Source organism: Argiope bruennichi, chromosome 5, assembly GCF_947563725.1.
Source record: "Argiope bruennichi chromosome 5, qqArgBrue1.1, whole genome shotgun sequence".
Taxonomy (NCBI): Eukaryota; Metazoa; Arthropoda; class Arachnida; order Araneae; family Araneidae; genus Argiope; species Argiope bruennichi.
Window position 1 is genome coordinate 48,195,102 of NC_079155.1, and position 12,746 is coordinate 48,207,847.

The following is a 12,746-nucleotide window of genomic DNA, read 5'->3' on the forward strand; positions in this document are numbered from 1 at the left end:
TAATTTTTTAAAACATTTTTAAACCCAAAAAAAGAAAATATGCATAGTTGTTTTTGGTTTGAGAATGATGAAAAATTTATCATGCATATTTCTGTACGTTGAAATTTCTCTATAATTTTTTTTGAGATTTGTCAAATAGTTTGATATATAGATTTTTCACTATATTTAATTATTATAAAACTTTTATTAAAATCGTAGTTGAAGATTCAATATTTGTGAACAGCCAGTATTAATAACAAAGGTTACAATTATCATATTGAGTCAACTATTGTTGGCTACATTTTATGTGATATTCAAAAAGGAAATTATTTGTGCAAAAAGAAAATGCACAACTTAATAAATACATTTTAAAAAAACATTTATACTATTGGCTATGTAAAACTTTTTATATAAAATAATTGTTATAAAAAATCCTCTTATTACCTGAAACTCTACTTTTTAATAGAACAAAAAAATTTTTTGAGCCACATCATTTTTAAATCTTGTAACTTATTAATAAAATATATATTGCAGTAAACTGCTTATTAATAAAATATATATTGCATATACATATAAATGATTTTAAATATCTATAATATTCTAATTAAATAAGAGTAGCAACATTAATGATAAAATAATTTTTCTACATATAAAAGCTTAGTTTTTAAATAATAAAGACCAGCTATTTTATTAATTGTAACAAAACTTTTACTAAAACATACTTTATGCTTTATATTATTTTTTTTTTATCAAAATATGAAGAAATTTTATTCTATATCATGAGATTTCTAAAGTAACCAATCTATTCACGAGTTTCATTTTTACTTATAAATTTGTAATATTTTTATTTGATTGACAATATTATTTTTTTTCCCCTTCAAAACTAAAATGTGTACATTTTGTTCTATTTTTAAGCAATTATTCTATGGAGATTTTGATTAGAAAAATTATTTTATGAAATAATTAGACTAAATATTTACAAATAAAAAATCATACCTTATGATTTTTCTTTTTCTAATATAAAAATATATAATAATTTCTAAGTATGAATTTCAGTGAGTCAGATTGTAATTGTTTATATGATTATTTAGGATGAACAAGGGCAGCTAAAATCCAAACATGAATTCATTCTGCAAGGATTGCAAGATCGACTCAAGGAATTAGAAAATCAGCAAGAAGAAAGTGTGATGGCTATGGCTGAAACTAAAAAGAACATGCATGAAGAATTGGAATTTAAAGAAAAACAACTTATTAAAGCTGAAGAGGAAGCAAAGCAATTTCAAGCTGCATGTAAGCTGCATCTTTGTATTTCAAATAAAGTTAAATTATGCTCAAGCAAAGTACTGCAGGACTGTGGCAGTTTTACTTATTTTAATGCATAAATTAATTAGGTAGTTTTTATATTTTATTGAAATTAGTAAAAATCCTTCTTGAGACCTTTCAGAGTGAAAAACTTCAGAGGAATTATGTTTTTTATATTGTGCTACTTTATCATAACCTTACCTTACAAAAATATATTTACATATACTGTGATTGAAGCTAGCAGTACTCTTTAGTCCATACTGCGAAATATGAACAAGCAATTTTGTACTATAATTTTTGTGTTAAGATCTGCTTTATTAGATAGTGCTAATACTTCTATCTATGTCATCTTAAAAAAACACCCCAACATAAAGGCATTTTGTAAACTAGTTGCATATGCTAAAAAGAATAACAGAGAATAGGTTAAATTTTTGTCAGTTAAATTATTATTTTTATTTTTTGTATATCTATCTATCTATATATATATATATATTTGATAAAAATTTCTTTGCCGTTATAATGATGTTTTCATTCGAAAGAATTTTTTTTAAAGAAATACTTTGTATCTAGATAGATTAAAAAGCAATTGCCATTAATGCAAAGTAGTTTTTAAAAGATTTCATTAAATCCCCCCCCCCCCACACTTATCTTATTTCATTTTTAAAATTGAAGAAAAGGATATATATGTGTGTGCGTATTTTCTTCAAAAAGCAAAAATTCATTTTAAAGTAAATTTCAAAAATATTGCTTTTTTTTTAAAAGTGCAAATACAAAATTTTCAGATGAGTAAATATGAAAAACATGCATGCTGCATTACTCCCACAATCGAAATTCTTTATTTGTCGCTGATTGCAAATTGATAAAGCATCTTTTTAAGGTCTTATTATTGAATTTTTCTTTTTTTTTTTTACTTCAGAAGTTTGAATGTTAATTATATGGAGCATGCCATTAAAGAATTCTTACTGATATGGAAGATTAGAGAAGATAATACTATCTGAAATGCTGTCCATATCATTGTCACATTTCAAAACCAAACATTAATCTAATAAAGAATAAACTACTAAAGAATTGTTTATTATAAATAGAAGTATTTTGTAGATGAGTATATGTGGGATCATTTACTATTACCGACATGACTAGCTATATTTTCTAAATTTTCTTTTAATTTAGTGCAACTATGTTTTTAAAATTTCCAGGATTTTCTTTTTTTCATTAAAAAAATTATGCAATTAATTTTTGCAAGATTTATATTTCAAACAATTTTTAGTTATTTGCCTTTATAACAATATTATGAATTCTATACAGTTTGAACAAAATTTTGTTACTTTTTTTTTATTAATTATAAACGAGTGATTTTTTTTTTTGTTTCAGTGTTAACTTTTATTAAATACTGATAGTTTTTTTAAATTGTATTCTGTTGATGTGAAGCAAAATTTTGAATAAAATGTTTTGTGCTATAAATAATTATTAAAACTAATGTTAATTCAACTCATGAAAATAATGTTGATTTATAATTGCAGTAATATATAGATTTCTTTTTCAGATGAAACTGAAAAATTAAAAGTGGTAGAATTGCAAAAGCAACAGGAGGAAAAGGTTAATTCCCTTCAACGGCAGTTGGAATCTACAGAAAGGATGTTGGAAGAAGAGAAACAAAATCTGATGCAAGAACTTGCTCGTGGAAAAAGTGCAGCAATAACATTAGTGCAGGTAAATTAGGTAATCTGGAGATTGCATTCTGTTCTTTAGAATTGGTCAGTGGAAATATAACTTATTATGGATGGTATATCTGTATCAGTCAATTTGTTTTTCACAGTATGATGAAATTTTTCGGAGTCCCTTTGAGTTTAAAAGTATTTGTAATTTAATTGATTAAATTTTGAATGAAATAAGAAGGTGCATTTAAATGATTTTAAAAAAAATAAACTGTCAATTTTGCTGATTTTACAGTTTTTGTTAAATTTATAAATGCATTTTAAATGCAGGTATTTATTGATTATAGTTGTTTCTATTAAACAATTTATTAAACTTATATCATTAGTCTTAAATAATTGTATTAGGTTTATACTATTTAATTATCATATAACTTTTGACTGTACTTGGATTTATTCAGTTTAATTTAGCTATATATTTCTTTCAAAATATCCTTTGTTGTTTTATTAGTGTAGAATATTTTCAGTTTTTAAAATATTTAAACCTTTAAAGGCCTTATTTATAAAACATTATAAACCATTATTTTAATAAATTAAGCATCTTTGTAGTCATTTTTTATTATTTTAATTATAGAGATAAATGAGTGTATAAAATGATTTAACTTGTAATGACTTAAGTTCCTAGATGGAAAAAAAAATTATTAAGTTTATGCATGAGAAACTATTTTAATGATTTTAATTTAATTTAAATGTAAAAAATTGGCTTTTTAATAAGTTTTTATATTTCAATATCTGAAAATACTATATTATTAATACTTTAAATATACATTTTGAATAGTATGGAGACTATTCAAAACTATTATTTTGTTACATGTTGAATCTTTAATCACTAAAATGATTAATGTTTAAAAAGTCCAAAAAGTGTTTGGTGTTGTTAATAGTTGTGTATATTCTGTTAGTGCATTTAACATTTCATAATTTTTATAATCTAGTGATTTTTAACACAGTTTCAATGACATGAAGAAAAAGAAAAAATATTTAAATAGTTATGCACTAAAATAAAAATCTCATACTTATCTATAATCATTTCAGTTTAATTGATTTGAATAGTTATTGCTTTGATTTGTATATTGACTTTGAATAAAATTAATTTTTAGCAAGAATGTGCTAAGAAAGTAGCAGCTGTTGAGGAAGAATGGAAGATAAGGTTGCAAGACGTGCAAAAAGAAAAGGTTAGTACTTTCAGTTTAAATTATTTTTAATTCTACTCCTAATTATTCAAATTTAAAAAGGCTGCAACAAAAATTAAATAATTAAATGAAAATAATAAGCCCTGAAAACAGCTCATAATTTTCATACATGGAGAATGAAAATTAAAGTTCTGCCATGCTTCTATGATTGCTCATGGCTATATCTTCTTAATGCATTTTTATCTGAATGTATATCTTTTTCTTATCTTTTCAATTCTTATTAACTTTTTAAAAAAAGAAAATATATGGGTTCTGTTCAATGCATAGATGCATGGTGGTTAAAATTTATCATTTTCACTGTGTATTAAATGGTGCTGATTTCTGCCATCAGTTCAAAATATCTATTATTTTAACCATTTTCTAGATAATGTCTTCAAAAACCTTGTTAGATGTCACTTATACAACTGTTTTTCTTCTCTTTTTTTAGATTTGATACATTTTCTTACAGGAAATGTTTGTTATTATAGATTATATAATGTTATAAATATTTTGTCTATGATGTAAATGCTTTATATAATTGAATCAAACTTCAAGTTGCAATTATGCATTCAAAATCTATTTGGTGGTTATTGTTCTTTTAATCTAAAATCTATTTTCTAACTTTCAGTTATCTAGATAGGTACTATGCCATATATATTCACCTAATTATATATTCATTCATACCTAAGTTGGAAACAACACAAATACATAGATTCACTGACATTTACATATCTATTAGGCATTGAAATTTTTGAATAGCTAAGCACCAGAAAAAAAAAATAATAATTTTTGAAGGTCTGTGCATTTCTGATGAAATGTATTTAAGGTGGAACATATTTAAGGCAGAAAATATTTAGAAAGATCTTTACGAGTAATTATTTTGGCATTTTTATGATGTTTTCCCCCATAATTTATTGATTTGTAAACTTTTCAAAATTTTCCATATTAAATTATTTGTATATTTATTTTATAATACGATTTGAATTTAGATTATAGAGAAAAAGTAAAACTTTCATTGATCTACTTTGTATCTTTCATATATCTCATGTTAAGCAAAACTTCAAAATCCTATATGCACTGTTTTAAAAGACATGTAAATTGTTATCCGAAATGTCAACTTAATGGATTTTCAAGAAAAAAAAAATTAAGCCAACTTAAAAAAAAACTATGTAATTTATTTAGTCTATTAAATATTGCAGTTTATGAACAAAATATGATTGAATAATGCTTACTGTTAATTTTTGTGAATTATTGTTTTGCATTTTATTCTTAATGTGTTACACTCTTTGCAGAAGGAGACTTCTGGAAAGAAATTGAGTGTGATTGAAGAAGAACTGAAACAGAAAAAACAACATGTTGTAGAATTGAATTCTATCATTGAACTGCTAGAAAAAGAGAATTCAGCCCTAAAGAATTCTTTGGAAAAACTACAGTCAGTAAGTGATTTAAATTTTTGCATGTCATTTATGTGTATATCTTTGAATATAATGTTCATATGTATTTTATAATATATATGAAATATATATATATATATAATATAAAAGCTGGGGAATACTTTCTAAAATTTTTCTTTTTGTAGCTTTAATTTTAAAACTAATAGATACTTTGATATGTATATATAATGAAGACAGTATAAAAAATATGGCCTACTTTTTTATATGTAATTATAGACATATTCTCCCCCCCCCTACATGAGATAGAAATTTCATACTAAGTTAATAAAACTGGGGCCAGTACACTGTTTATTGACATTTTAGAGAATAATTTTAATATAGTAAACATGATGCATTTATGCATTTTTTTTGGGTCATAAAATTTGAGTCTAGTTTTCTAATATGATTCTTACTATCAATGTAATTTCCTCTGTTTATTTTATGCTAAGCCACAGAGACTGTGTTTTTGTAGGAAATTCTAAGAAAACTTACATTTTTTAAAAGGGCATTTTAGAAAATGAAGTTTTGGTTTTAAATTAAATAAACATCTTTAATTAATGATGGAATAACTTAAAATTCTACCTAGGCCAAGTATTTATTGAAAGTTAAGAATTAATTGAACAAAATTAAACTTGCATTTTATTAAAATAAAACAAACTCAAGATATTTTTAAGGATTCTGTTTGTTGCACTAACTTTATTAGTATTGTAAAATGTTTTAAATAACAATAATAATAATAATAATAAAGATTAGTTTCGATATAACTTTCGAGGAATTTTATATTCATTTTTTTTTGTATTTAATGTTTCAAATTATAAACATATTTACAATGTGCATTTTTTTTGTGTCTATAACAGCAAATTATTTGTCAAGTATTCAAATTTAAATGATTGTTAGTTTAAAATTTATTCAGACAGTCACTTATTATTTTTTAATCATTTATGGATCTTGTACATAGATATCTATAAAATCTGCAAAAAATTTATATGATATATAGATGTATTGTTTGTATAAATGTATGGATCTTATAAGCACAAAAACTGTGAGTATGTTATAGCTCTGGTAAATTTGATAGTACAATTTTATAAATTGCAAAGAATGTTGAAAGAAATTAAAAAATAATATATTAGTTTGTGTGACTTAGCAAATATCTGACTAAAGAATTGTTGAGTTAACCAAGATTATTATAAAAAATTATTATAAAAAAGGAACGGAAAAATATATCTTCAATAAATCCTAACTTTATAACATAAAATTTTTTTTGAATTATGCAAAAATCATTCAATATTTAGTAAATATTGCAAAATATAATTCAGAATAGAGATAACCATTTGTTTAAAATCACTAATATCTGCATGCCATGATTTGATTTTCCTTTAATGCTTCCCATTTGTCTTTCTTAAAATGTTGGACAACAGAAATGTTTGAATTTGTGAAATAATCAGTTATAGAGGGTCAAATTGTTAATTATTAATTTATTGAAGTGTCAGATTATTAATTTTTTAAGGTTTAATTAAAAAAATGAAATGACATCATCAAACACTTTTATTTAAAGAGAGACTAGAGTGTTATTCTTTTTTTATGCAGTTTTATTTTGTGTTTATTTGAAAATGAATGTATAGTATTTTATACTTACATATCCCATGTTGAATTTTTTCTTCAATATGTTATTTGGTGCTTGCTTTGTATAGCTTTTTAAAATTATTTCCTTAATGCATATATTTTATAGTTACTTAATGCTTGTATAACAGTAATTAATATAATTACAATATAATTTTACGTGAAATGATTGCTGTTAAATAAAGAGCATTAAATAGTTTTGCAGATTTACATAAGTTCTTAGTTTAACATCAATTCAGAGGTTCTCAAATATCTTGTTCGTTGTTATTTTGAGTATTTATATTCTGTTTTTTCCCCCACCACTCGGGCCTTACTTGAATTTTTTCCTTCTCTATTTACCAAGCATTTTTTAAAATAGATTCTTGTTATCATACTTTTGCTATATTTCTAACTGCTAACAAATAATCATTACAGAATTATCATTCTTTTTTTCATATGTTTCCCCAACTGTATAAGTGTTTGCTTTATACTATTTCTTTTTACTGTTAACATAGAGCAGTTCAAAATTTTTTAATGTATTTTTTTTTTTAAATTTTGTATTCACTAACAATGTTGTATCATAAGTGTTTATATCTCTTTTAAATTTAATATTGCTGATATATTTCTCTATGAATTATTATTTTTGTAATATTGGGAAATATAAATGTTGCATATATTGTTACAGTACTCTAAATTGTGGGCTGGCAACAAATTAATAGCATCACAATCTGCTACCACCATTACTGTAATGGTTTTTATTTTTATTTTACTATTGTTTATTTCAATGATACTAATTGATTTTAATATGGTTTTTTACTCTTTATAGTATAAAGAGTTTGCAGTTAAATTATATAGAAAATGCAAATCACATTTTTGTGTTTGGTCTATCTTTATTTTTTGAGGGGATGTGCTTAATTTCACAATCTAAAGAAAATAATAATAAAAAATATATATATTTATTTTCTGTGGCTTTTTTCTGTTAAAATCATTATTAAATTTAGAAATATATTGTAAATTTATTGAATTGCCGAATACAAATTAATGTCTTTATCACTATTTTCAATTAAATAGAAACATCTTGTATATGAGGAAGATGTTTAATGTTTTCTTTTCTAAAGAATCTTCTGCACATGTGGTTCTTTTGCTGGAAGAATTAAAGTAACTACATTCAGCTTTACGCTAAGAATACTGGATGTTAAAGAATACTGGAGCAGTTCACTGTGCACAAAAAGAATTTTGAGAACCTCTGATTAAAAAATAAACTGAAGATTACTTAACTTTTTACTTTCAATCTACGATTTAAAAAATAAGCTGAAGATTGCCTGATTAAAATTTTCAATACTCTGAAGGCCATTAAAAATGTTTTGTATTTGAATGATTAATGTCTGCTGGACTGAAAAATGTAATATATTGCATCATCCAGTTACTCAACAGAATTATTTCTTCAACAGGATGTAGACACCACTTCTACAAACTTTGACAAACTACAAGCTGATTATTTGGATTTAAAAGAATCAAGTGATAAGAAATTAGTACAGATGAAAGAACAGTTAAATCAAGAATTAAATGACAAGCTTCAAGTTTATCAAAAAGCTGAAGCTGATCTTCGCTCAACCTGTGATTCTCTAAGAGATCAATTAAGTGAGAAACAGAATCTGCTAAATGATTTGGTAAATGACAAAAGTTCTTTGTGCCATCAGATTGAGTTGCTGGAAAAAAGAGAGAAAGAGCTTTTAAATGAATCTGAAAGTTTAAAAAATGAAGTTAAGGAATTGCAAGCAAAATGTCAGAATTTAGCATCAGAATTGAAATCCTTTTGTGAACATGATTCTGAAAAAATCCTAGAGTTACAAAAATGTCTGGCACTAACCGAATTGAATCATCAAGATGCAGTTAAAGAATTAACAGAATACAAAGCTGAGATTTTGGAATTAGGTTCAGAAAACAAAGCACTTATTGATAAAGTTGGTTTCCTGAATGCTAATTCTGATGAAATGAAAAATAAATTACTTGTTGCAGAAGAAAAAATTGTTTATCTCAATAATGTTTTAGATGAATCATCAAGGGAATTCGGATTACTAAAAACTGCTATCGATGAAAAGTTGAATTTATTCCATAATCGCATTGAAGATTTCAATTATATAGAAAGTTCACTTTCATCACTAGAAAAAGAAAACCAATGTTTGAAATCAGAAATCAGTCAGCATGAAACTATTTGTAATGAACTTATCCAAAAAGTTACTAAACTTTCAAAATTAATTAAGTTATCAAGTAGACATAAACAGAATGCAGATAGGAAAAAAAACATTGACTCTGAATTATTAAATGAAAATAGTTTTACTCGGAGAAAAGAAAATCTGATATCAGATAGAAACATCAAAGAGTCTGAGTTATCTGAGATTCATAGAAATGACGATATTCTGGCGTCTTTAGAGGGATATGATTTAACTAATTGCGACAACCAAGAATTGCAAAAAATTGTTAAAAAGCTTATAGAGGAAAATCAAAAATTAAAAGGAGAGCTTGAAGTTCTAAATATAGAATTTGCTAAAAACATTACTCAGTTACATGAATCTTTGAGTGAATTACAAGAAGAACGAAATAATTTGAGTTTAGTTTTGCAAAGTATTGAAACTCAATCACAAGAAATGAGTCCATCACCAGAAAGGAGTATGAAAGCAGTGGAAAATGATAATAAGGAAGTTTGTAACTTAATAAATCAAAATAAGGAAAACAACAAATTTGATATAATGGAGTTGAATAACAAAGTGAAGTCTGAGATAGCAGCACTTTCGGCTCAAACTGAAATGATAAATCGTGAATTGTGTTCCTTGCATGAGCAATTTAATTTTGCAAAATTAACATATTCTGAGAAAGTTTTGCAGTTGAACTCAAAATTAATGCGGAGAACTGAACAGCTTCTTTTTGTTAAGGAAGAATTGGATGCTTCTTTTCAAAATTGCGAAGACTTGAAGAATTTGTTAGAGTCTGTGAAAGAACAATTAACAGAGAAAGAGGAGTTGTTAAGGACATCTGAGAAAAGCAAAGAAGATTTGGAAAATAAATATAAAAGTGCAAAAGACAAGTATATTAAAAAAGAGCTCTCCCTTAAGCAAACGCACAATGCTCAGTTAAGCGATCTAAAAGATCAGACTAAAGCAACAATTGAAAAACTAAATGAACAAATTCAGAGTCTAAATGCTCAGCTTACAGAGAGAGAGACAGATCATCAGCATAAATTGTCTAATGTAACAGAAGAGTACAAACAAGAACTGAACAAATTGGTTGCTGATAATCAAATGCTCTTGCAATGGAGGAATGTTTTGAATGAAATATTTGCTGTAAATGAAACCTTTGAAGCTAAATTGGCTGGTGATTTAAACAAGTTAGATATTTTTAATTCTAAAATAGATAAATTAAGTTCTAATTTGCGTTGCATTCAAACAAAATTAAAAGAAAAAGAAATAACAGTCTTCCTGTCACAAATAAATGATCTAGAATGCCAAGTTCAGTCTTTAAGTAAAGATAATAATGATCTCAATGATATGAAAAATAAAATGAATGAACTTTCTGAGTTGTATGAAGTTACAGTTAATGAGCTGGAAAAAGAGAAAGGACAGAGAGAAGCAAGTGAGAAGGCTGTATTGTCCTTAAAAGAGAAACATGAATCAACATTGAAGGAACTTGAAAATAAATATAATTGTTCACTCTCTGAAAATGAAAATTTAAAATCTTTGTTGCAAAAATCTGAAAATGAAATGAAAACCTTAAAGGAAAAATATAATGAAATGAACTGCTCTTTAGATAAAGTTTTAAATGAACTGAATGATTCCAAGCGTCAGATTTCCTTGTTAGAGGAGTTACGGGTTAAATATGATTCCTTAGAGTCTGAGAAAGAACAGCAGTATCTTTTATTACAGAAATCTGAAAATGAATTGAAAAGCTTAAGACACAAATATACAGAAGTGAATTGTTCTTTAGATAAAGTTACCAGTGAATTGCATGATTCTAAAAGTCAAGTTTCTTCACTAGAAGAATTAAAAATAAAATATGATTCTATGCAATTAGAAAATAAGCAAATAAAACATTCATTGCAAGAATCTGAAAATGAAGTGAAAAGCTTAAGAGAAAAATATGCAGAAATGAATTGTTCTTTAGATAAAGTTACCAGTGAATTGCATAATTCTAAAAATCAAGTGTCTTCACTAAAAGAATTACAAATAAAATATGATTCTATGCAATTAGAAAATAAGCAATTAAAACATTCATTGCAAGAATCAGAAAAGGATATGGAAGCTTTACAAAATGAACTTCTGGAAGTGAAAACTTCCTTGGATAAAGTAACAAATGATTTAAAGAATTCTGAGGATAGAGTTTCTTTGTTAGGTGAACTGCAATTTAAATATGATTTCTTACAATCTGAAAATGAAAAATTAAAATCGTCCTCGTTGGAATCAGAAAATGACTTAAAAATTTTAAAAGAAAAATATGCAAAAGTAAACTCTTCTGTAAATAAAATTACCAAAGAACTGAATGATTCAAAGAACCAGATTTCTTTCCTGGAAGAGTTACACATCAAGTATGATTCTTTAGCAAAAGATTATGAAGGTGTCTGTCAGCATTTGGAAAAAGAAAAGAATTCAGCTTCAGAAGCACTAAGGACTGCTTCTGAGTGGAAATCATTATATGATTCAGTTTTGTGTAACTTAAATGATTTTTCTAGTAAATCGTTTGAAAATATGAAAGCTATTACTATAGGATTAAATCAAAATGAAATGAAATTGCAATCTTTTGAACAACAATTTTTGAAAGTTACTACATTGTGCAAAGCTCAGAAGTCCCAGATTTGTATTTTAAAAGAAGAAATTGTTAATCTTAAAGAAGTAAATAAAAACCTGTGTGAAAAAATTCCAAATGAAAACCATTTGTTAGATATGGAATCAAAAGTAAACATATTAGATCAAAAAATTAAAAAAGTTATTGAAGAAAAAGAAAATTTAAAATCTGAATTAGAAAGTGAACTCGAATCTACGAAATTAAATTTAAAAACTGTATTATCAGAACTTGAATCTAACAAAACTAATTTTAATACGACTCAGACTAAATTAGTCAATACTCTTTCAAAATTAGAAGACACAGAAAAAAGATTAAATGAAGAATCTAAAAAAGTTCTTGCCTCTAAGAATGTAATTGCTGAATGGAAGAAGAAATATGATACTACTGTGCAGGAACTCAAAGTGGCTTCTGATTCACTTAGAAATGCAGAAGAAAATTTGAAATCATACCTGAAGCAAATAGAGGAAAAGAATGCAAATATTTCTGTGATGATATCTAAAGAAAAATTTGAAAGTTATAAACAGAATTATTCTAATAAATTTGAAGAAATGAAATCTGAAATTAAAGAGCTCCAAGCAGAAATAAATATTCTTTCTACTAATATTAAAGATAAAGAACTAGAAATACAACAAATCCAATCTGAAAAGGTATTTATCCAGTTTATTTTATTTTTGTAAAAAATGATTACTTTTCAGATCTTTAATGCATATGTACAT

At 25.2% G+C, this 12,746-nt stretch overlaps 1 protein-coding gene across 2 annotated transcripts in view; it reads left to right on the forward strand.

The window, feature by feature from the left end:
- LOC129969248 (golgin subfamily A member 4-like) overlaps positions 1 to 12,746 on the forward strand; it is a 43,034-nt gene that overhangs the window by 9,343 nt on the left and 20,945 nt on the right. For both annotated transcript variants that reach the window (XR_008784479.1, XM_056083712.1), the window contains exons 9-13: positions 1,071 to 1,269; positions 2,825 to 2,991; positions 4,091 to 4,165; positions 5,455 to 5,598; positions 8,646 to 12,677. Coding sequence is in view for 1 of the 2 variants with exons in the window: in XM_056083712.1 (XP_055939687.1) it covers positions 1,071 to 1,269; positions 2,825 to 2,991; positions 4,091 to 4,165; positions 5,455 to 5,598; positions 8,646 to 12,677 (4,617 nt within the window). In the remaining variant the exon portion in view is untranslated. The remainder of the gene's footprint in view (positions 1 to 1,070; positions 1,270 to 2,824; positions 2,992 to 4,090; positions 4,166 to 5,454; positions 5,599 to 8,645; positions 12,678 to 12,746) is intronic.